Source organism: Bufo bufo, chromosome 5, assembly GCF_905171765.1.
Source record: "Bufo bufo chromosome 5, aBufBuf1.1, whole genome shotgun sequence".
NCBI lineage: Eukaryota > Metazoa > Chordata > Amphibia > Anura > Bufonidae > Bufo > Bufo bufo.
The window spans coordinates 438,958,652-438,985,386 of record NC_053393.1 but is presented as its reverse complement, the minus strand read 5'-3'; the positions used below and the strand labels follow the sequence as shown (position 1 = coordinate 438,985,386).

The window sequence follows — 26,735 nt, the reverse complement described above, 5'->3', positions numbered from 1 at the left end:
TCACTTTAATGTGAGTTGCAAGAACAGCCAAGTAAATGTGCATGCTGGGAGTTGTAGTTTCACAGAGGCTGGAGTGCTGAAGGTTGCTGATCCCTCCTTTAAAGGATAATAAATCGACAGCTAGGTCAGACCAATGCAGGAAAGCCTCCACTAATACCTCAGCACGTCCTAACAGGTGTTACGGATTAGCGAGGGTGAACCCACTGTGTCAACTAACTGGTTTGCCAAGGGGCTAACCCTAAGGGCATTATTCTGGTGTTTCCCATGTATTCACTGTTTAACCCCTGTATAGGGATCTGGACTTCGCTGTGTGTTATCAACCTGACCACTACCTCCTGGGATAGTCTCAGTGTAGTTGGCAGCTTACCCACTGGGGTCAGGGACTCCAGTGCAAGCACCACGAGACCTGGATATAGAAAACACACCAAATTCAGGAGAACCACAGGTACAGTCTGAACAGGCACCAAGGCTTGAATACTAGTTTTAGGGATCCAGGCAGTGAACAGTTAACATAAACACAGGAAAAAGAGAAGACTGACTGTGTTAACTTAAACACAAACTGAACTAAACTTGGACTTGAAAGTGCAGGAGCACACAGGATGGATGGAAACCAAACTTGGAGCACAGTAGGAACACAGGCTGGAAATAACACAGGATAAACACAGGTAAATCACAATAGCACTAGACTATCAAACAGCTTTGCTGGTCACCAGAGAACCTAAAGTTCAGGCACCCTCACACCGTATACAATCACTAATAGTGATAGATTATCTGTAATGCCCTGTTTTCCTGCACTCCGTCGTGGTCACATGACATTTTCCACTGTGTTGGGTCCCTATCCAGATGACTTCACATCTACATCTAAAGCGGGGCCAAGCTTATAAGGCTCTGCCCTGTAGACACATCAGTGACCTTCCTCTTAGGGCGGTGTTCTGTTTATTCTCCTGGACCCTGCCTTGTAGATGTAATGTCAGCAGGGCTTCAAGCAGGCTTGAGTCCAAGGCTGCCATTAGAAATTTCAGGGCTCCATGCAGGCAAACTGTTTTCCCCACCCCCCATTTTTATTCACACTGTTTACTAATCACCATAAATAATATGTTCACTATATTGTGCAGGTTATTATGATTACAGTGATACCAAATACTGTTTTGTGATATTTACTTAAAATTGTTTTTAAACTATAAGGCATAAAAATCCCCTCTTCACAGCACAATTTTTCTATAAAGGATTGGATAAGGCAGCTGTTCACTGTACAGACGGTCTGGGGTTCAAATCTCACGGAAACCTGTAAAATAATCTTTTGTAAAAGTCATGGCAGGAAAATAGAATTTTTACTTTTCAGCTTTTTGGTAAAAGTTAAAATTTTCTGCAAAGTTATTGTTCTAAAAAATAAAAACCATTACAGTTAGTATGAAATATCACAAAACAGTATTTGGTATCCCTGTAATCATAATAAGCTGTACAATATAGTTAACAATTATTTATGGGGATTGGTAGATGGCACAATTTTCTTTTCTTTTATTTAAGTAATATGCTATTTATTTACTGTTATGCTTGTGAAGAAAATAGCTGTTTACGAACAGAAAATTCAGCCCTCTCAACAGAGCATGTATGTAGTGTAATGGTAACTCTTCTGCCTGACATACAGAAGGCCTGGGGTTCAAATCCTGATGAAGAACCGTTAAATAATTTAATTAGTACCAGTACCGTATATGCTGGAAGAAGGTCCCTCTCCCAACCCATATCCAACACTGAAGTGAAAATTAATTAGACTGCTCACTCTGCTTGGATCTGTAAAGTTCCAACTTGGAGGGAGAGCAGTGGCAGAGATCTGATGCTATAGACAGTCCCTGTGAGTCTTGTGCTAGGATGTAAACACAGGGTGCGGGTCACAGATCTCAATTATGCTGGAGAAGTCAAACTGTACTCAGAACGTCATCATCTGACATAGAATGCAGTAAGACTGCTAGTGTAACTAGAAAACCCCTTTAAATACCCAGGGACCTTCAGTCATTGATTGAGGAAGGATTTGGGAGCACCCATAGTGGCTCTTTAGGAGGCTGGAGGTGAGTTCTCACCCTAAGGTAGCAGCATGGAGAGGACAACAGCAACCAGATAGCATTGTGTTGCGGCATTCACGCTCGCAGGGAACATCAGAAGGGCAGAGGGCACAGACCGCAGACCTAACAATGGGGCATACGGAAAGTTGATGCTAAAGGCAGACAATCCATGTTGAGCTCAGCTGGCAACGTACAACATAAATGTCACAGAAAGGACAATATACTATGTGCTGCTATAATTCAGACGCTCCAGCTACATAAGTGATATTCACACCATCCTCAGAAGTGGAAATAAGATAGGAGTAAGAATAACAAAAAAAGCTTCAAAAGTGTCAAAATATGTGTAAAAAAAAAGCCTTGTTGTTCCTGAAGCCCGTAGTACTCCCTCGCTGATATTGTTCTATTATAAGAGACCTTGATGTTTTATTGTGAACAAATAGTATTGTTTGCAAGTTATCAGAAGAATCTCAAAATGAAAACAAATGGCTACTTAATGTCTAAGCTGGACAACCCCAATCAATATGCTTTATTAAAGCATTTGGATGCCATAGACCAGATCTACCTCCATTAGAGTTGAGAACCATATATGCATGGGTGCTGTGTAATATTTTCCACATGTACATGAACTATGGCTCCCATCTAACTTTATTACATCCTCTCATTTCCTTCTACATGACCTCTCTCATGCCGCACCCACTTTCTTAAAAAAAATAAAAAACAACGTGTGCCATGAAAACTCACTTATTCAAGGAGGCCCACGTCCTATAACAACAGTCCAAGGTCCATACACAACCTGACATGGTCACAAATAACTCCACTTAATCCAGTCCTGTTATGTCCAGTCCTGGTTCATGCAAGTTTATTCCTATTCTCCATGACAACACATAGGACCATCTCCTGGGCAAAATTAGCTCATGTCACTCTTACAGACATGGACCTCTCAAATTTTGTGTTACTGTCTAAATGTTGTTTCCATTATTTGTAACGTTACTTTCCCAATAAAGCGCTGCAGAATGTGTTGGTGCTATATTAATAATGTCTATATGGCCTCATGCACACAATGTATCCGTTTTGCGGTCCTGCAAAACACAGATCCCCGCTGTGTCCATGCCCCCACTTTTTTTCAACTTCCTCTACAAATGTCCTATCCTTGTATGCAAATGGCCAAAGATAGGTCATGCTTTACCTTGGAATGGACATACGGATGCGGACTGCACACGATATGCTGTACACATCTTATGTGGTCCCACTGAAATGTATGGGTCTGCATCCGATCCTCGAAAATGTGGATCAGATGCGGACAGAACATACCGGCGTGTTCTGAGCAGGTTAGCTTTCTGCTAGGGAAACTGAATCCATAGTGATCAACTGATCCATGATGAAGTTTGTTTTAAGAAGTGAATGTCCATTTGTAGCAACACCTTTAACGATATTGTCCAGGATTTTTTAATTTAAGTTTACACCCCAACCAGAGGTAAAAATCCATACTCACCTGCTCCCCGCCTCTCTGTTCCACCTCACTGGTCTTCCAGTTCCTGTCTGTAACTGGAGCTTTGGGTACCGCTGCAGCAAATGACTGGCCTCAGCACTCACTTATCCCCAAGCGACAAGTCACCACTGACGCCAGCCATTGACTGCAGCTGTACAGTGCAGCAGAAGTTTACAGACAGAGACTGAAAGACTAGTAACTCGAGCCAATGAGTTGGGAATAAAAAAAAAATAAATAATGAAAAAAATCTGGAGACCTCTTTAAGTGGTCTTAAATTCTTAAAATCTTAAACATTCCTTAGAATTAATAAACACACAGCCTAATAAATGTTGTCAGCACTTAATGTGAACAAAGTGACTATAGATGTGTAGCTGTACTGACATAGTGACAGTCCTGTACTGTCTCCTTCTCCATTGCTGTAAAAAGGATACTGTATTCAGCTCCTAACTTCAGGTGGAGAGCTGGGAAATATTAGAATTTTCCACTGTCCGAATTGCTAACTTGTTCCTGAAATCGCTTATATTAAAAATATAGAAAACTGTATAAAATTAAATGATGACTGTTACGGATACTATCTCAGGACAAAACAGATGTCCAAAAAAAAATTAAAATTGCTTGCAACTAAAAACTGCCAGCATGACAGAAAAATACAATGCAACGAGATAATAGAAGTCACAGGCCATGCTGGAAATAGTGGGGGCTGACATTTTTATGGTTAACATGTGATACAAGGTTAAGCGCTCTTCCTCAGTAGCAGCCACCACAGTTATTTGCAGTGACCCATTATTTGTGCAGAGTCTGGCAGGAAATGGTTATATAAAGGAGAACTATTATATCCTGTGTTATATTCTGAAACAAAGTGATCTCTAAACCTGTCTGTAAACAGCAGTGATGGAGCTCTGTAATGTTGTCTAACATAGGTTCCTCCACATGCAGTACTAAAACTCCTTTTTTACACTTAAAGGAGTTTTCTGGGATTACTATGGTTTTTAACAAATATGCTTATGTAGTTGTTTACCTCATATACAGTACCTCACATTTTTCCAAATATTTTATTATATCTTTTTATGGGACAACACTGAAGATATGACCATTTGATGCAATGTAAAGTGGTCAGTGTACAGCTTGAATAACAGTGTAAATTTGGTGTGCCCTCAAAATAACGCAACACGAGTACACCCCTAAGTGAAAATGGCAAAATTGTGCCCAATTAATCAACATGTACATCTTCCCCATGCTTTTGGTTTCCAATTTGGACTCTCCTGACCTATTTCCACCATGTAAACAAATGACTGTGGTTTCCATCCTGTATGTAGCCCTTCCTGTTGTATCCAACCAAACCCATGATGCACTTCTTTCTCTGACACAGCTCCAGCACCACAACTAACAACGCCCAGCTAGTTTATAGCTCGCCCCACCCAGCTAGTTACATAGACTCTCCCATATCATTGGCCCTGTTGCTGCTTTGACACACCCATGGACATAACACTAGTGATGATCGAGTACCCCGATGCTCGGGTGCTCTGCCCAAGCACTCTGGGATGCTCGGGTGCTCTACCGAGCACCCGAGCCCTATAGAAGTCAATGGGAGGACCCGAGCATTAAATCAAGCACCCCCTGCTCTGAAGAGGGGAGGGTGCCTGGTTCATAGGAAAAGGTCAGAAATGGCTGGAAACCCCACCGAAATGGGTCGGGGACAGCATGTGGAGGATGTCTGGATGCATCTTGGACTACAATGTCGCTGCTGGTAACGATGTTGCCCGAGTTGTACGCCACTTTTACAGACTGAACATAAAACTCACAAAACCGAAGATAAAAGCGATTTTAGATGAAAAATACGCGCTGAGAAGACAAACTAAGGGTGTACTGGCTATCACCCAGGGTCATGTCTTCTTCCCCCATTTCCAACTCATCCCCACGAACAGCGTCGGCCTTAATTGTGAGCAGCGAGCGTTTGAGTAGACACAGAAGTGGGATGGTTACACTGACAATAGCGTTATCGCCGCTCACCATCTGTGTCGATTCCTCAAAGTTTCTTAACACCTCACAGAGGTCAGACATCCATGCCCACTCCTCGCTTGTGAAGAGCGGAAGCTGACTGGAAAGGCGACGACCGTGCTGCAGCTGGTATTCCATTACTGCCCTTTGCTGCTCACGTCGCACAACAGCCAGTGAGCTGGCAATTTCAAGCGCTGCTGCAGCGTCAACAGACCGGCTGAAGCTGTTGATGACTTGCTGTTGATGACTTGCACACACGCGGCACACCTTCGCCAGTAGCTCGGGCAAATTGGGGTAGGTTTTCAGAAACCGCTGAACCACTAAGTTAAAGACGTGGGCTAGGCATGAGATGAGTGTGAGCTTGCCGAGCTCCAAAGCCGCCACCAAGTTACGCCTATTATCACACACAACCATGCCTGGTTGCAGGTTGAGTGGCGAGAGCCACAGCTCAGTCTGGTCTCTTATCCCCTGCAGCATATCATCTTCAGCACGGTCTGTTGACACATCCCCACAGCAGTGCTACACTGCTTCCAGCTACCAGCTGATGGCTGACTGGTGCTGCACGCAGAGAATTCGGAGGTGGAAGTGGAGGAGGAGGAGGAGGAGCCACTTACATAGGTGCTGGCGGTAACCCTGATGGAAGTAGGGCCCGCAATCCTGGGCGTCGGTAGCACCTGTGCCATCCCAGGGTACAAGTCGCTCCCAGCCTCCACTACGTTCACCCAGTGTTCCGTCAGAGAAATGTAGCGTCCCTGGCCACAAGCACTTGCCCATGTGTCAGTCGTTAGGTGGACCTTAGCAGTAACTGCGTTGGTCAGGGCTTGGGTGATGTTAGCAGACACATGCTGGTGTAAGGCGGGGACGGCACACCGGGAAAAATAGTGGCGGCTGGGGACTGAGTACCGAGGGACGGCCGCCGACATCAGGCCGCGAAAGGCCTCGGTGTCCACAAGCCTAAATGGCAACATTTTAACCGCCAGTAACTTAGAAAGTTGGGCGGTTAGTGCCATGGCCTGTGGGTGGGTGGCTGGGTATTTGCGCTTGCGTTCAAATGCCTGGGGTAAAGACATTTGGACGCTGCGCTGGGACAGGGAAGTGGATGTGGTTGCTGATGGTGCTTGCGACGGTACAAGTGCAGCGCGGGAGGCATCCGGGCCTGCGCCTTCGACAGGCGATTGGTCGTCACCCAACATAGGGGAAGAGGAGGCAGTGGTGTGACCCGCGGACACAGATTGTGGACCCAGGCCTTCCTCCCACTTATTGCGGTGCTTGGCTGCCATGTGGCGGATCATGCTAGTGGCGGTGAGGTTGCTACTGTTCACACCTCGGCTCATTTTGGTGTGGCACAGGTTGCAAACTACTATTCTTTTGTCGTCTGCACTTTCCGCAAAAAAGCGCCATACCGTGGAAGACCTACCCCTTGGCAAGGGAGATTTCCACAAGGGGGTGCTCCGTGGAACACTTGCGGGCCTGTTTGGCGTGGCCCGCCTTCTCCCTGTTGCCACCCCACTGCCTCTTCCAGCCTGTTGCAGTGCTGCAGATCGCTCCCCCTCGGAACTGCTGTCCTCGCTCGCGTTTCCGCCTTCCCATGTTGGGTCAGTGACCTCATCGTCCACCAAGTCCTCTTCAACTTCCCCACTCCGATCATCCTCCTCATTTGCTGACCCCAACACAACTTCAGTGATTGACAATGGTATATCATCCTCTTCATCAACCTCTGCAGACAGTAATTGTGGTTGACTTGATGGCAACTGTGTCTCGTCATCATCCACCTCCTTAAATACATCATCTTGTGAGTGTGAAGGCTCTAGAGGTTGAGAATCAGGGCACAAGATCTCATGTCCCTCTTCAAGAGTGCTTGGGGAGAGGGCCAAATTAAGTGATGGGGGTGAAAATAGCTCCTCGGAACATCCGAGTACCGGATCGCTTGTTTGGCCAGACTCTACATGGTGGGAGGAAGGATGATCAGGGTGAGGATTGTGTTGTTGACCAGACTGTTGGCTACTTAGACTGGACTAGGGGAAGACAGGGTGGTGCTTAACCCAGTGGAAGCATTATCTGCTGCAATCCAACCGACCACCTGGTCGCACTGGTCTGACTTCAAGAGTGTTGTCTTGCGACGCCCTGCAAACTGGGACATGAAGCTAGGTATCGTGGATGACTGTTTTCCTTGTGCTCTGGCAGCAGGCACAGTTGCAACGTGCCCTGAGCCACGGCCTCTGCGTGAACCATCAGAATCACGTCCACTTCCCCGTCCCTTAATACTAGCCTTCTTCATATTGACACTGGATGTCACTGATATTTGGAATAAATATAGACCTCACACACTGTCTAGAAATAAGTGTAGATTTGCTTCTCACTGGTCACAGCAAGCAGAGTTTGTATAATACAGAAACTGACTGTAACTGCAATTTGGATTAAATATAGGCGTCACACACGGCCTAGATATCAGTGCTGATTTGCTTCTCACTGGTCACAGCAAGCAGAGTTTGTATAATACTGAAACTGACTAACTGCAATTTGGATTAAATATAGGCGTCACACACGGCCTAGATATCAGTGCTGATTTGCTTCTCACTGGTCACAGCAAGCAGAGTTTGTATAATACTGAAACTGACTAACTGCAATTTGGATTAAATATAGGCGTCACACACGGCCTAGATATCAGTGCTGATTTGCTTCTCACTGGTCACAGCAAGCAGCGTTTGTAGAATGCAGAAAATGAATGTCACTAACGGTCGCACTGACACAAAAAAATAATTCCCCCAAAATAAATTTTGCTGCCACCTCTAACAATAGTCCTAAAAAGGACTTTTGGGTCTCTGAAAGGTTTGAGATCAAATTCGCTCTACACTCGCTCTGTCGCTTCCTAACAGCAGCTCTCCCTGACTCGCAATGAGCCGAACCCGCGATAACGTGTTCCGGACAGCCAATCACTGTAATGCCAGTACAAAACATGTCTAATGGCATTACAGTGATGGCAATACTTACCAGCATGTTTATTGGCTGCTTAGAAGGCGCCAAACGTCCGGGGAGGAGACTCGAGCATGGCGCTCGAGCACATGCGGTACTCGGCAGAGCGCTCGGATCTGCCGAGCACAGCGATTCTCGAGCCGAACCGGTACTCGGCCGAGCATGCTCGATCATCACTACGTAACACCACAGGAAATTAGAAAGGGTAGCATGTACATGGTCAAAGCCCAAAATGGAAGATAAAAGCGATAAAGGTAAAATAAATAAATTACAGCTAGCTTTATAAAAGATTTTAAAGGATGTTAATGCAAACTCAAAAACTCTTATTGTCTCTAAAATATATTTTCTTTAGTATTTTCAGAAGTTATTCTTTTTGTATGAATATATTAGATACAAGTTAGCTGAAATTCTCACCTAGGCTGGCTGGCTGCAGCAGCCACATGATCCACGTCAAACCAGATGTTGACACGGGGAGATTTGAAAGCTGCAGCAGCCACGTGAACTACATCAAACCAGATGTTGATGCGAAGAGGCCTGAGAGCTGTAACAATGAGATCAGGTAAGTATGCTTCCCTCTGCAGATCTGTGCACGCTTTGAGGCCTGCCCAATAGGCCTCGAGGTGTTAACAACCACTTTAACAGAAGTGTTTGTCTATTCTGAAGACACCTGGGCCATTATAAGGCACTGTCAGAGAGAAAGGATGCAGACAAAATGGAATGTGGTGATCACAAGAGACCAGGGGCACTAGGCAAGAGACTCAGGGCAACTGCCCCCAAGGCCTGCTGCTAGATATTGTAAGAAAATTGTGTTTTCCAATGTTCTATGTAAGATTGTGTCTTACATATTCTGTTAAAATATCCTACAAAGTTGCTGCTGATAAGACATTGGTTTATTCCAGTTAAGGCAGCGTCTTATAATTTGAATTGCGCTTATTTAACAGTAATATACCCTGGCGCACGCACACACCTGTTACCTAGAATAAAAAAAATGGTGTGTCAAAACAGATTTCAGAATGTGATTTGATATAGGCAGCTGAAATGACAAAAAGCAATACACACGTCTCCTCAGCTCTTCCTACTCACAGCGTTCAATTACAGAATGCCGAGACTGGTGGAGTCTGATCAGACGTGCAAAGCACTACCCAACAGGAAATGTAGCAGGTGCCTGGTTCCTCTCACAGCAGCCTTACTTGCTTTCTTTCTCATCCAACCGCAACCCATACACAGTCTGATGTGCAGGATGTGGCTTTATTCATTTTCATTTTAGTTCTCAAATATTAACATTTTGTAGTGAGGAGAGGTTCACATTCAACAAACCTACGGTTTAATCTTATCTAGTTTAAAATAAAATTCTCTCTTCTACTGAGGTCGGCGCCAAGAACACCTGATACAGTCAGCAGAACATAGGCAGTGCTTTTAAAATTGTGAGCCAACCCCAGTTGTTGGCAAGCATGGCCAAAGACAGGTATGACATGATCAGGACATTCTCTGGCTGCGCCAATTTTTGGTTTACCAACATAATTGACTCCTCCTTGGGTTCAACAGACAAATAAAATTTGTTTTCTTAAAATAAAATAACAGTAGAGCGTATGGGAATGTACAGAACTCTTTTTTTTCCCCCACACCCCTACCCTTCGTGCACATCCTCTCCACTACCTTGGTTAAATTTTATGGAAGTATACCTTATCTCAACTGTACTATACAACTGTAATGACGCAGATTGTGCACAAGACCACTTAATTGGTCTTTACCTATAGCAGCCGCCTTTCCCAAATATGTCTCTTGGTACTCAGATACCCCAGCAATTATGTAGAGCTAAATCGCACAACAAGAAAAAATATCAATACTGGCAGAAAACAAGACACTAAAATAAAACTCACTCACAGATAGCAGGGAATAGATGATGAGCATCACAGATGGAGGAGACCAGGGGCGTTGCTAGGGTCTAAAAACATCCGGGGCACAAGCCCACTGTATCACGCCCCCATCGCATAAAAACTAACCAAAGTTAGTAATGAGGTGATCATGATGCAACAGGGACATTTCTGTAATGTCATGCTAAATTGACCTAAATGTTTAATTTTGGCATAGCCTTTGGCTTCTGGAATAAAGCAGAAAAGTGATGGTTTACAGCAATCCATATTCTGTGAATGCAGAGAGCAGATGGACTGTGAAAAACTACTAACAGTCACATATGGGGTCATTTATCAAACTGGTGTCAATTAGAACTGGATTAGTTGCCCATAGCAGCCAATCAGTTTCCACCTTTCATTTTCAGAAAGGAGCAGTCAAAAATAAAAGGTGGAATCTGATTGGTTGCTATGAGCAACTAAGACAGTTCTATTTCACACCAGTTTGATAATTGGTAACCTGGCAGTTATAAATATGTCAAAGCATCTCTTTTAAAATTACATAATCGTAAGGTCCAACACTCCTCCAGCCCAACGGAACAAGCCAAAAGTATCAAGACACTTGGCATCCACATATCTATGCAGGGACCGGAGCAGCGTTGCAGCTCCTGATCACGTGGGACGCCACGCCATGTGGCAGTGAGCGCAGCAGATGAAAACAGCGCGCATCTGGCAGTATCACTATTAACCCGGACTTCAACATCGCGCAACAGGGACCGGTAGCGTACTGGCTATTAGCCATAAAAGCTATCGATCCTTTTTGGAGTCAGAAGTATATATAAGAGACTAATATCTCCCCATATAACAAAGGACACATTGATTGGGAGATAACAGAAGGAATATCAGTCCTGTTTATACACTACTGAGACACAGACACCAGTGCCATTTATGTGTCATCAGGACTGACACAATTAGGATTACATATCCCAATTTACCTCTGCTTTATACACCAGAGGAGTAAACTGACTCTATACAAGTGACTTTCCTTTCCTACATCTTTTTATATATCACATTTTATGGTATATTCTTTATTTCTTTTTTCTACATGATTCTTTCTACATTTTCATATTTTTTTCTTTTTTATTATAACAGGTTGATCAACCATTTTTTTTATATACGTATTTTTTACTCTATGCACATGGTGGATGCCATATATCCATGCATGTTTTCATTCTATGCATGTTTTATATTGTATGTATTATCCAATAAATTTACTATTTTATATCCAGTTGACTATCCTCAGTCCATACAGCACTAGATAGCAGAGTGCCCCCCAAACCAATTGTAGTGTCCCACTAGGTAAATGTGGGCACTACACAATGGTCAATTGGACCACGTCGTACTCCACCTCCTGTGGAACAGTGGCATTGTATTTTATACCACATTTTAATGTGTATTTCTATGCTTTTATGTGTATTTCCGTGTTGTATCTGAGTATCAGGCCTGTTAGGGTGTAATTCCTCCTCCAAGACAGTAGAGGGAGCTAGGGAACCCCTAATATAAATAGTGAGGTCCTCTTCAGGGAAAGGGTGTGAAGAGTCAGGAGTGAGGACTTTAGCTAGGCAACAGCTGAAGGGAGCTTCTGACATGCAACTAGACAGCCCAGGTTTCTTGTTGCACCAGGAGGCTAGTACATGTGGTCCAGCCTGCCTGAGGATAATGAGACAGAGTTAGCTCAGAAGATTGTCACCAGGGGAAGAGTTGCCTCCTGAGAAACCAAGTTCCCATAACCAAGCAGAGCAGAGCCAGCATTCGAGCTAGACAAGAGAGCTGAAGGGCAGAAGTATTGTACCTAAAGCAAGGATATATACCTGAGGAAGTTTTCTACCAAGGATAAAGCCAGCATTAGGGCATAGGGGCCTTGGGGTAAAGTCAGCCAGGAGTTCTGAGGAATAGTGCACAGGATTTCTGAGGAAAAGGTGCAGTCTGGTCTGTAAGTGTGTTTAACCCTCTGAGTATCTTGCAAGAACATTGTTGCCTGCCATTATTGTAAAAGCCTGCTTAAGACTGCTTCTGTCATATGGAACTGAACCTACAGAACTGTAAATAGTTAACTGTTCCAGTAAAGAAAGTTTTGGTTCACTGCAAACTGTGTTCCTCACTTATTACTCCTATCAATCGGTGTGCCACCGTTACCGGCACTGGCGTCAAGAACTCAAAGGGACCTTGCCATCGGCACGTTAAACCTGCAACACCCAGGGCACCTCACCTACCACCGGCCTGGTCCCTATACATTGAGTGCGCCCCTGAGGACTTCTGTGCCAGCCTCTCCATCACTGCTGTACGCCTGCCCAGGGTCTCCCTATAAACTGTGAGTAACCAAGAGCAACCCTCGTTTGCCTAATAACCGTGACCTCACTATCGCAATACCCTGCAGGGCTACGTACTGCACAATTGTATAGTTTGATAAATGAACCCAATAGATCCTTAAATGTCTCCATCAGATGATGTCATAGCAGAAACTGGTAATTTTAAAGGGGTTTTCTGAGAAATTTTAACTGATGACCTATCCTCTGATCTGATCAGTGGGAGTTTGACACCTGTTTGAGAAGGCACCAGGGCTCACAGTAGACCCTGGGCCTTTTTCGCTGCTTTGCCTAGGCCATGTGACGTCACATTCATCAGTCACATGGCCTAGGCACAGCTTAGCCCCACTGAAGTGAATGTGGCTGAGCTGTGATACCAAGCACAGCCACTATACAATGTACAGCTGATCGGTGGGGGTCCCGGGTGTCAGATAGGTCATCAGTTAAAATATATCGGAAATCCCCTTTAATTCTCCATGGTTCCTCTCCTCTACAACATATATTGCTCTTTCTTATAAAAGTGATTTAGGTAATATAAGTATATTAATACCTGTTTAATAAGGTGGGTCAAAAGTTTTACCTTAAAGGGAACCTGTCACCGGGATTTTGTGTATAGAGCTGAGGACATGGGTTTCTAGATCGCCACTAGCAGATCCGCAATACCCAGTCCCCATAGCTCTGTGTGCTTTTATTGTGTAAAAAAACCCGATTAGATACATATGCAAACTAACCTGAGATGAGTCCTGTCCCTGAGATGAGTCAAGGACAGGACTCATCTCAGGTTAATTTGCATATGTATAAAATCGTTTTTTTTACACAATAAAAGCACTTGGGGTCTGGGTATTGCAGATGTGCTAGCGGCCATCTAGCAACCCATGTCCTCTATACACAAAATCCTGGTGACAGGTTCCCTTTAAAGCTACAGTATAAAGGAACTTTCTGGTACAATAATAAATATGCTGTTTTCTATGTGGTGACTATTCATCAACATGTTAGAAAAGCTGTAGAATTTTTTAATAACAGTAAATGTATGAGGGCAACAGATCATGTCAGGTTATGTCATATCTGGTAAAGAAGGAAAATGAATCATTCTAGGATTTTTAAACCAATGATACAATGCCAGCTGTCTAAATGTATTCTGATTAATATAAAACTCAAAAGGGACATATAAAGTTGTATATTTTACGCAGAACTCCATGTAATTAGAAAAAAGTGAAGAGTGTAAAATTTTAATGATCATACACATATCTGTGAGATGTAAAAACGCTGAACTTATTAAATTTTGTACTTTCTTTTTTGTTCCTTTCTGATTCCAAACCTGGCCATCAGAATATATCACTGGATCAATACCCTAAATGTATCTCCAGAAATCTAGTAACTATAACCTGTAATATTATTACACTCCAGAAATACATCCAGGCCCCTCTTGAACTCTTTTAGTGATTTCACCATCACCACCTCCTCAGGCAGAGAGTTCCATAGTCTCACTGCTCTTACCGTAAAGAATCCTCTTCTATGTTTGTGTACAAACCTTCTTTCCTCTAGAGGTAGAAGATGTCCCCCCTGTCACAGTCACAGTCCTGAGTACAGATCATACAGGGAGTGCAGAATTATTAGGCAAGTTGTATTTTTGAGGATTAATTTTATTATTGAACAACAACCATGTTCTCAATGAACCCAAAAAACTCATTAATATCAAAGCTGAATATTTTTGGAAGTAGTTTTTAGTTTGTTTTTAGTTTTAGCTATTTTAGGGGAATATCTGTGTGTGCAGGTGACTATTACTGTGCATAATTATTAGGCAACTTAACAAAAAACAAATATATACCCATTTCAATTATTTATTTTTACCAGTGAAACCAATATAACATCTAATATACATTTCTGACATTCAAAAACAAAACAAAAACAAATCGGTGACCAATATAGCCACCTTTCTTTGCAAGGACACTCAAAAGCCTGCCATCCTTGGATTCTGTCAGTGTTTTGATCTGTTCACCATCAACATTGCGTGCAGCAGCAACCACAGCCTCCCAGACACTGTTCAGAGAGGTGTACTGTTTTCCCTCCTTGTAAATCTCACATTTGATGATGGACCACAGGTTCTCAATGGGGTTCAGATCAGGTGAACAAGGAGGCCATGTCATTAGATTTTCTTCTTTTATACCTTTTCTTGCCAGCCACGCTGTGGAGTACTTGGACGCGTGTGATGGAGCATTGTCCTGCATGAAAATCATGTTTTTCTTGAAGGATGCAGACTTCTTCCTGTACCACTGCTTGAAGAAGGTGTCTTCCAGAAACTGGCAGTAGGACTGGGAGTTGAGCTTGACTCCATCCTCAACCCGAAAAGGCCCCACAAGCTCATCTTTGATGATACCAGCCCAAACCAGTACTCCACCTCCACCTTGCTGGCGTCTGAGTCGGACTGGAGCTCTCTGCCCTTTACCAATCCAGCCACGGGCCCATCCATCTGGTCCATCAAGACTCACTCTCATTTCATCAGTCTATAAAACCTTAGAAAAATCAGTCTTGAGATATTTCTTGACGTTTCAGCTTGTGTGTCTTGTTCAGTGGTGGTCGTCTTTCAGCCTTTCTTACCTTGGCCATGTCTCTGAGTATTGCACACCTTGTGCTTTTGGGCACTCCAGTGATGTTGCAGCTCTGAAATATGGCCAAACTGGTGGCAAGTGGCATCTTGGCAGCTGCACGCTTGACCTTTCTCAGTTCATGGGCAGTTATTTTGCGCCTTGGTTTTTCCACACGCTTCTTGCGACCCTGTTGACTATTTTGAATGAAACGCTTGATTGTTCGATGATCACGCTTCAGAAGCTTTTCAATTTTAAGAGTGCTGCATCCCTCTGCAAGATATCTCACTATTTTTGACTTTTCTGAGCCTGTCAAGTCCTTCTTTTGACCCATTTTGCCAAAGGAAAGGAAGTTGCCTAATAATTATGCACACCTAATATAGGGTGTGATGTCATTAGACCACACCCCTTCTCATTACAGAGATGCACATCACCTAATATGCTTAATTGGTAGTAGGCTTTCGAGCCTATACAGCTTGGAGTAAGACAACATGCATAAAGAGAATGATGTGGTCAAAATACTAATTTGCCGAATAATTCTGCACGCAGTGTAGAAGAGAAGGAAAGCAGTACTCATAGGTGGGTCTAGTTGTAAAGCTGGTGGGCACACGGGGTTGGCGGGGCTCACCTTGCAATGTTGTGCTGGGATTGCGACACCCGAGATAGAATTTAGTAAAAATTGTTTGGTGCTGCCAAGCGTCTCCCTCTAAGCACGGACTAGTCAGGAACATGCAGGTTTTGGGATCGGCGGACGGCTCAACCAAGGCAATGCTTCAGGTGAGTTGATTTATAACTTTTATTAGAGCTGAGCTCGGGTTCGGAGTTTAAGTGAATTACGTAATGGATTCCGTTCTCACGGATTCCATAGCACAATTCAATGCCGGCATGCCAAATGGAATGCCTTTAGAGGCATTTCATTTTGCATGCCGTCATAATACAAGTGTATGACCAGCAGAACAGAACCTGCGGAGTTGGCCGTACACTTGCATTATGCGGTATGCAGGCATTCAATTACCTGATACATTTCCGTGAGAACGGAATCCATTACGTAATTCACTTAAACCCTAAACTCAAACCTGCCAAGAGGCAGGTTCGCTCAACTCTAACTTTTAATGTTCGTCTCTTTACATAACGTGGTCATCTGCAGCCCGCATTGCCTTGGTTGCGCTGTCTGCCAATCCCAACACCGGCATCCTCTGAATATGGATCATAGGAGAGATCTATTTAACCTAAAACACCCACATTTTGTAATCTCTAGTAATGTAGTCCACCTATTCCATTTATTACTTTAGTTACCCACCTGATTTAAAGGCTGAATACAATGGCCCCAATTTACTAATATGTCTGCACTCTGCACCTAAAATTTGTCTAAACCTAGGATTTCTACACTTTTTTCTGACTACTTGAGAGAGTGGCTTAATGGAAATGAGGAGATTCACAGGAAAGGGGCCATGGCGCCATTTTGCGCCACAATTCTGGTGTAAAATTCTGTCTCAATGTAAGCCGACCAATAATCGGTATAGAAATAGACAAAAGTGTCTGTGCCTGCACCACATTTATCATACAACTTGAGCCCCTGTGATAAATTTGGTGTGGGTCTAGATTGCCGGTCTAAGTTTTGCACCATATATGGGATTAGTAAATCTGGGCCAATGTTCCGTATGCAGTGTGTCTTGCAATTTATTAAGTGACTAGCAATGCCACAATGGCAGCCAAGATTTCAGCTACTCTACTATGGGTTTATCTGCAGTCCTGTGAAAAATTATTTATGTCAAATGACAAACTCAGGTTCAATGCATTGGCAAATTCAGCTCTGCTTCATCTGAACTGTATGAGAAAATTGGGTTTTAATAAAATTATCTTTGAGTTTCTACTTTTTTTTTCCAAAGAGGACCAGTGGGTCTTTTACCATGTGGCGTAAAGATGAAACCAGTTAATTGTCATCAGTGGGAATACTGCGCAGTTTTAGAAATATGACTTGCTAAACTAAAAAGAAAAAAAATACTCTTTACTGTCTTAGTAAAACAACAAAAAAAAAAAGCATTAACGCAACAAATGTAAAATGTTGTTTTATCCTGTATCAGTAACAGAAGCACAGCAGAAATCCGAGAGCTTTTTGTTATGTAGACCACACCATTAGGAAACAGAGCAGCACTCATCTAATTGATTAAGATATTTTGCATGCTATAAGGTTGTGACCTAGTTTCCAACTAATATTGTGAAGGCAAATTGAATAAAAATAGAAATGCTTAATGAAAACATTACGTGAGGTTATACTGAAGAACTAACTTGCAGCACATGACTTTTCTTGGCAGCATAATGCAAAACACCACAGAAGAACTACTGGAATTTCAGCACTAGGAGGACATGGTGTATAACTTAGTCCACTTTAATGGCCTATGCTTAGCATGTACACCAGAAATAAAGCGGCAGACTAAATATTCCATACAACATAATGAAGTAAAAGAAAAAAAAAGCCTGCAACGTTGCATTTTTTTTTTTTTTTTTTTTTTACAAGGAGACCCTATAGGAGACATATTCTTATACAGTAGGATACATTGCAGGCTTTTGTTGGATATGTGAAGCAGTGACCATTAATGTGACGTGAACAGGGCCTTACGTGAACACAAGGTTGCCTTCTCTTGTCATTCTCTTTATATGCCACACTCGCCCCTCCAACCTAGTTTTCACTCTTCTCTTTTGTTGTTCCTCACCACTTCCTCTGTCCTTTCCACCTTTTTTTGGAGTCTAACCCCTCACCACTCATCCCATCCCCTCTTCATCTTACTCTGGTTAATTGCTTTAAAAAGGATCCGGCATAGACAATCCAAAATGACCCCCCTATCATGTGCCAGGGAAGGCAACCATCTGTAAATCCCTGGGCCTTACAGAAGGTCTGCACTGATTATTGATGAACCACAATGTGAAACACACTTATGCGATTTGCGTACTATATTACATGAACCATTGGTGGTGTGACACAGTGAGAGGCTTGGTCTGGGAAAACTGTTATTTTCCTTCCAGCATATGCTGCTGGGCTGATTTACAGCCGGATGAGGTCAAATACCGGACCAGATTTTAAATGCCGCTCCGGGTTTTGGCAGCACCTGGCTGTCCTTAAATAGGCAGCTGGGCTCAGAAGCCAGGTCTCTGTGTTGGGATCTGGGAGCCTTGTGTCTGAATGAAGGTTTGCTACCTGTTTGGCGTAAAAACAGGTTGGTGCTGCTTTTAGCAAGGACTCTCAGGCAGAATTGCTGCATGGTGTTAATTACCACAAGGTGACTTTTTGTTTGACTATGACTTTATGTTTTGTCACTTGCCTAAAGTGTGAATAAAACACTGAACTGTTTGATCCAAAAAACTTGTTGTTGCCTCTATACTGCATCCACTAATCCTGTCTAGCAGAGCAAGTCCCCACAATTGGTGGAGGATGCGGTCATGTGCAGTGAAGCTGGCATGAAGGCCGAAATATCTTTGTTTTTCCGGGCACGGTTGTATGTCTTACATCAAACCAGCGAGATTACAACCCTTGTCTCTTGACAAAATGGAAGCGGTCGTGAAAGCCCTCATGGAGGCTAACTTGCAACAGTGGGAGGCTAATGAGCAGCAGCAGGAAACCAACCAGCTGCTATTGCAACATGTGATGGCTTTACAAGCGGCAGGAGCATCCCAGAGCATCCACGATGCCCGAAAAGCGGTCCGTGCAGCGATCCCTAAGATGAGCCCCTCAGACAACGTAGAGACCTATCTGGCTGTGGGTGCATGTGTTGGTCCGGGCCCAGCGGATGCATCAGAGGGAGTTTAACCCAGCTGAACCTGCGAGACCTTAGTATTATGATCTGATACACCAGTTGCAAAAATAGATGCAGCCTGACGTGCTGAGTTCCACTGCTATGCTGGACCATCTGTTGGCTGATGTACCATAATCTGCAGGGCTTTGCCGTACCCTCTCCAGCACTGGATTGGCCTCGTGTCTCCTGGTAATGCCCTTGAGATGGTTGACCTGGTGGAGCGCTATGAGGCTACCAGGACTCTACGGGGGGGTTCTTTTGGGAGGGGGGCAGTCAAACCCTGGAAATATCCACCCCAGACCCGGCGACTGGTGCCAGCAAAACCCACCCAGGATATACCCCCTACAGACCTAGTTCCGTTAATCTGCTGGTGGTGTCAAAAGCCTGGCCACATAAGGATCGTCTGTCCCCATCGGGACAAACCCATGGAACTGTTTGATCCAAAGAACTTGTTGTTGCCTCTATACTGTGTCCGCTAATCCTATCTACCAGAGCGAGTCCCCAAAGTGGTTATAAATAATTAACTGCCTGGTAATGAGGCAGAGTCTGGGCTGAGGTCAGTGTGAGGGACACATTGCTGGAAATTCTACAGAGAGGATAAATAATAGTTTAGACAAAACTTTGTTATCAGACACATGGAGCCACATGACACTAGTGTAAGCGGGGAGATGCTGCAAGATTCCTGTGTGCAGCTAGCTAGCAGTGGAGGTGAGTGACACTAGCCATAAACCATGAGGGGCACTACGTCAAGGATTAGATGGGGCACAGGTGGAGCTACAGCTAGAGAGAACATAGCCCTCACATACTGATAGCAGCCTAGGTCCATATAGAACACAGGTCTGAGACCAAGACCAGCCAGCCTGCTGGCAAGCACACTGTGCAGGGGTATCTAAATGTAAGCAACATTGTGTGCAGAACTGTGGGCAGTACTGTGCATCATGAGAGATAGTGCCAAAGTGTAGGGACAGTGTACAGTGTGTACAGAATTTGCAAGGACAGAGATCCCAACAATCTAGGAGCGCCTGAAGATTTCCCATACTATGTGAGAATTTACCGAGTGGAATAGATATTGTGGAGCCAAATGCAGCTTAGCCATCTTCATTGCTGCTATCTTGAGAACACTCCAGTCAGAGTGTCAATACCCAGCCAAGGAAGTTAGTAGCTGAGGGTGATAATCCACTATTGCCTCTGAGACAATTCTACTGATATACCTGTTGTCTCCAACGCTAAACCCCTATCGACAGACTTTGTCACCATATAAGCCATGTGAGGCTGTAACCATTGAGCCTGTTGCCTCTAATAAGACTGTTGCAACCATCAAGCTTTTTGCCGGATGTCAGATCTCAAAAAAATCCTGGTTGCAAGTTCCGTCTGTGTTTGATTGCATTCCACTTAAGACATTAACACTTAAGGCCAAAAAAGATCCTTTGTCTGACTCCACTTACAAGCAGGTCATCATAATGGTAATGATCATTGTTTTATAGTTCATAGTAAGTGGCATCAGTAGTACATATGTAATACCCAATTTAACGTAAAGTAGTGAATACTATCACACAGAAAATATAGTTTTAAACAAAGACCAACCTCAATACTGGTCCACTGTTCCACGACTATGGCATCATAACGTTTTACAGTCTTTGGATCTTGCTCTGGAAAGTCTTCAAAAATAAATACACCATCTGTAAACTCTGATGAAGTATCTGTGGAGTGAACAAAAGATATTTTCAGACAAAGAGTAATATGCACGGGACATCATCTACTGGAATGTATTATACGTTATATATTAAAAGTTGTTTTTAATTTTAATTATTTTTTAAATGCATATTTTACCACATGCGTTTATAAAAATGATCGGTAACTTGCTTTATACTGGGAATACTCACTGCCGGTTCTTGGGAATCTGTCACCATAATCTACATAATGTACTATTAACTGCAGTACTCCATGAATAGTACTATAAATAAGGAGTCCAGATTGCTATTTTTTATTTTTCTATTCTTCTCTGTTCTCCTGCTATCAGCACTCAAAGATGCTCTGAAATGAATTGTCAGGACTGCTGTGTGCACAGGAGTCCTCTCTATTATGTTAGCTCAACACAGCAGTCTGGGCTGTGTATTTTAACGCAGCTTTGAGCACTGACAGCAGGGGAACAGCAGGAAAATAAAAAATAACGCTCTGGTCTCCTGGGTTCCCTTTAAAGATATATATCATAAACATAGGAATAATGCCACAGAATTACATCCTCAAAATTCCTTAAATCAGGTGTTAATGGAACCTGATAAGCTTATCAGACGATAATAAAAAAGCATATTATGGCATATATATTATTGGCCATCGTCTTTGAGAAAACCAGATCTCCAGAAGACCATTTTTTGGTGCTTTTCTGGATGATCATCTCAAAAAGGTTTCACTGTATATACTAAAATAACACCAAGACATCAGTGAGTATGGTCCTGCTTTTAGTGCATTTTAGATGTTTTCTTTTAACACCTTAACTCCGTCTTTTGACCGTGGTGGTGCAGGTGCTGCTCCAGCAATCAAGCAAAAGGTTGGGACCCTGAGGAGAAGATAGAAGTGTTTTTGATTGAGTGTCTTCAATCGTAATGCTGGATCTTCGCGCACCCAGATCAAATCTGCTGGTCATCTACAAACAGTGACAAAAGATAAAACACTTTTTGTGGCATAAAACAAAGCTAAATACGTCCATGTCCGAGAAAAAAAAAACGTCATGGCTGCAGTGACCACTTGACCCCCTTCAACCAGGAAGTTTACTAGAAGGGACTAGAGCACAGCAGTGGCTATAGAGGACCGAAGGAGCTAGAACCCAGCAGTGTGAGTTGGTATGTATATTTCCCTCCACAGGTCCGGTGGCATATGGGGAAGGGGTCTGTCTGAAAGGCCTTCCAAAGATGGATAACCCGTTTAAGTTCCTTTCCAGCCTATTCAAGTCTACGGCTCTCTCTGGCAGTCCCAAAAAGTTAAAAGGAGCGGCGATCACGAACGCATGCTGCTGTTCCTTTCAGCTCTAAGGTCCAAGAGAGATGATCGCTTGACTAGGGGAACATGAGGCCCCCATTCTTGATTACAGGGACACAATTCTCTTGATCGGCATGCGCTTCTGTGGTCAGACCCCCAATCAGATCCAGTGTATACGGGATAGGTTTTTGACATTGGATAAACCCTTTAAGGGGGTAAACTCATAGAGATTGTTTTTTTTATATAGAACCTCTCTGCACTGAAGGAAAATTATAGGAACTGACTTATAGGTTATAGCAGTTAACCCTGTACATAATAGAAATTACTAAGCTATTTGTCATGGTTAAAAGTATGTCCAATATTATGGGTTTAAAATAAGATGTGTTTACCATACATCATTCTAAACATAACAGATAATATTACGCCACAGCCAAGAAAAGTGAAAATTCTAATTAAAGTTTAACACCATTTTAAAGTAAAAAAACAAACAAAAACAACTAATGTTACTGCGTATTTTACTGTTCAAAATAATACAGATACATAATTTCACGACTTAAAAATGGCAAATTCTCCGGGGATACGGAAACTCATATAAAAATAGTCTCGGTTAACGATGCAGATTTATTACTGAAGGTAACAAAATGGAAAACAGTAATAGCTGTGAATGCCAGAAAGCAGTAGCGAATGTACAGTAAATTTATGTGGCTCAGAATGTCATGATTTACATCATATTAATATCTACCATGAAGGCCATTGCATAGGTTCTTTGTGAGCAGCCACAGCAATTAATCTACATCTTCGGGTGTATAATCTCTTATGAGTGACATTAATTTCCACCAATTACCAGGATAATTGGGCTCTAGAGATTTTTATTGGGTAGTCAGACCTACCATTCTAAGTCCTATGATGGTAATATGCAAGTCTTACTCTTTCAGCCAACAGCATGACTCCTAATCAATCAATGCTGCATTATTCTTGGGTATTGCTTTTAAATTTCAGACAGATCTGAAATTTAAAGTGATACGCTGATGTATAGCTTAGGGCCTTCGCACTAGATATATGCAAAAAGGTGGACCCAAGGGAAGTAAGTGTTTGAGAGGAGGTGAAGGGTCTGTCACCGCTGGGCTAATAGCGATCACGAGACACTGCTTTCAATGAAGGGGATAAGCACTGTAATGGCTCATAGCCACAAGTCTTTATAGGCCCTTATTTCACCCCAGCATCTAGACAACAGTGGAAAAGCATTCTTGAGTGAGGTTGCTCATGACCAAATATTCTAATGAAAAAAAGCCTTGTTTTTTCACAAAAATCTCCCATGAAATCTTCAGACACGTCTTTCTTGTTATGTTACATTACAACTAGTCACAGACCACGGTGGCTGCTTTGTCACATCTGGAGAACCCTTTCTTACCCACACGTGTAATGACAACTTAGTTTTGTCCATGCCATGTCAAGAAAGAATAAAGATATGAAGGCGTGTATTCACTGAAGATATATAGTGTGCACAACAAAGCCATGTAGGTAACTGTACATGTACAACTTAGAAATGAAAAGCAGAGACATCAATTACAGTAGGTCAAATAAAAGTCAATGTTAGAAAAACGCGGGTGCATACAACTCTAGGCTAGGACTCTCCAATAACTCAATGTTAGCCAAATACTACTGGCTAAGAGATGCATGTGCCTATGGAAAAAGACTGGATAAACAACAAGATTCTGGTGAGGTGGGTTGAACGGAGTCTCTTTCCTAAAGGTGAAGGACACCATTTTTCCTTAAAGAGCTTGTCTCACCTGGAACATTGGTGGCATCTCACTAGGACAGTGTTTCCCAACCAGGGTGCCTCCAGCTGTTGCAAAACTACAACTCCCAGGATGCCCAGACAGTATTTGGCTGTCCGGGCATTCTGGTAGGTATAGTTTTGCAACAGCTGGAGGCACACTGGTTGGGAAACACTGCACTAGGATATTCCACCAATGTCAGATAGGCATGGGTCCCAGCTCTGGGACTCATACCTATCTCTAGAACAAGAGCGTATTGCACATGCGCAGCCTCCCTTCATTTCTATAGAAGCAACGAAAATAGCGGAGCACTGGCTTGGCTATTTCTGGCAGTTCTATAGAGGTGCAAGGAGCGGTGGCTTTCCCAGTGTGTTTTTCCTTAATTCCTATAGGACTTCTGAAACTAGCTGAGCGCGCGGCCCCCTTTTTTAGACCTGGTAAGAGTGTGGAAAAGTCGCAGATAGCGGCGCAAAGGACCCTTGCTCCGCAATCTGCTCCAGAAATACGCCTAATATAGGGGTATTTCTCATTAGTAAATGACCCCCTAAGAGTTAGGGCTGATGCACACAAGCGTGTGTGTCCTGTGACCTATTTGATGTCCGCAATGCAATGGTACTGGCCGAGCGCACGCCACTTGCGAATGCGGACTCATTCACTTGAATGGGTCCGCGATCAGCAAGATACGTTCCGCACAGCAAAAAAATGTAACATGCAATGCGGAGGCACGAACAGAAATCCCACGGAAGCGCTTCATAGTGTTTCCGTGGACTACTGATCTGTGCCTCCACTCCACACTGCTCCATATCTTGAGGATTGCAGACCCATACAAGTCAATGGGTCCATTTATTGCGGAGCCGCTGTTACGGCTTTGTGCATGAGCTCTTAGGCTAGGTCTACATGACGACATGTGTCACGCGACAGATGTTGCAGTGTAGTTGTGCCCTATTTGTCACGTGACATTTTGTCGCACCAATGTTGCGCGACCATTTTTATAATGATAGTCTATGGTGTCGCAATGTGACATGCGACATGCTGCGACTGCGACAGTCGCAGAAAAATCCATCTCAAATGGATTTTTTGCGACTGTCGCAGTCGCAGCATGTCGCAGTGCGACACCATAGACTATCATTATAAAAATTACAAAAAAAATACAAAATGTTGCGCGTCAAAAGTTGCAGTGTAGTTGTGCCCTGTCGTGCGATTTATTGTCGCGCAACACATCGTCGTGTAGACATAGCCTTAAACAAGTCACTGAATGATGAGATCTTCAGTTATAACCAGTGTTTGATGGACCCCACATGTTTTATCCAGCACAGACGACTGCTGATACTTGGGATCTTGTGGACTTCATCAGCTTCTTGAGAGTAAGCTCAGAACAGCAGGCACACCATTCAGTCTCATTAAAACATGTCAGACAAACAAGCTGGCTGCTGGAGACGTCTCTCATACTGATCATCTGCCGTCTACACCTGCCTTATTCATATACCTCTGTTACTATATCTTTGGGTGCTGGAGCTTAAAAATTAAATCACTATCTGACATTTTTTTTCTTAAATTGGTCCTATGCCACTAAATTTTTTATTAAGGAAATTATGCTGCCCTACTGTGCATAAAAAGCTGTCTTCACTGGTGTCCATTAATATTTAATGCCTTTCTGTTGGCTAAATGCCACTTTAATGTTCTGTATTTTGATTTACCGGAGGAGTATAAATTCCCATTTACCGACTACTAAGCACGAGTTGCCTTATGTCTTGAAAAAAAAGTCAGTGAAGGGGAAATCATCATCGCAGGTGTATTTAAAGCTAGTTTTAAGGCCTTTTGCACATGAACGTTGTGTTTCCATGGCCGTACTGCGGCCCGCATACGGCGGGTCCACAATACACGGACACTGGTCCGTGTGCACCCCACATCATGGATGCGGACCCATTCACGTGAATGGGTCCACAATCACGGAGGTGCGGAACGGAAGCACGGACCTGAGCCCCACGGAAGCACTACGGAGTGCTTCCGTGGTGTTTCTGTCCGTGCCGCCGCACCGCAAAAAATAGAACTTGTTCTATTTTTTGCGGTGCGGACGAATCACAAAAAAAAACAAAAAAACATTCAAGATGAATGGGCCTCGATCCGTCCCGGCCGTTGCTCATGCGTTGGGGACTGCAAATTGCAATGCACGGAACAGATGCACAATGTTCGTGTGCAAGACGCCTAAGAGAGGGGTTGCTATGCTAACCTGGGCCACATTTATGAACGTGGTGCATGGTTGGCTCAAATGCAATATTGTTGCACCTATTTCAGTGATTGTATACCTTGGAGGCACCCGGCGTTTCTTCCGAAGTAGATTCGCTCATCCGTAGTACTGACTTTTTGCTGCCTGCCCAGACCTTGGAGTAGTTTCACGTTATTGCACAAAATCTGTCTGCCTGTCCCCTGACTACGAGTATTGTCTGACCCCCTTGGTTCTTCACTCCAGGACTATTCCAAGAGGTAGTGGCCTGGTGGGTCCCCTGCAGCGAAGACCAGATCCCTGTTTAGGGGTTAAAGGGTGAAAACCAGGGAATCCCCAGGATAATGCCCTTAGGACTAGTGCACAGTCAAACTGGTTAGTTGGTACTACCTATCATATATTTAATCACGCGCTACTTAAATTTTCATCAACTTTTAATAAAAAAATAAATGGCACACAAGTCTTTTAACTGCCCCATAAGAGTACTGGACAGGGTTAAAGGAATTTCCTTTGGTTGTGGGACAGCTTCGGCTTAACGCTTTATGGGCTTGGACTTCCACTGAGGCAAATCTTGAGATTGCTGAATATTAGAGGAGCAGGTGCAGTGAGAAATGAAAATAAACATACATCAATATTTAATAAGGC

The 26,735-nt window shown here is 43.4% G+C and overlaps 1 protein-coding gene across 1 annotated transcript in view; it reads right to left on the bottom strand.

The window, feature by feature from the left end:
• RFTN1 (raftlin, lipid raft linker 1) overlaps positions 1-26,735 on the bottom strand; it is a 376,685-nt gene that overhangs the window by 42,300 nt on the left and 307,650 nt on the right. Inside the window, exon 7 of the mRNA XM_040433534.1 lies at positions 20,697-20,812. Coding sequence (XP_040289468.1) covers positions 20,697-20,812 — 116 coding nt within the window. The remainder of the gene's footprint in view (positions 1-20,696; positions 20,813-26,735) is intronic.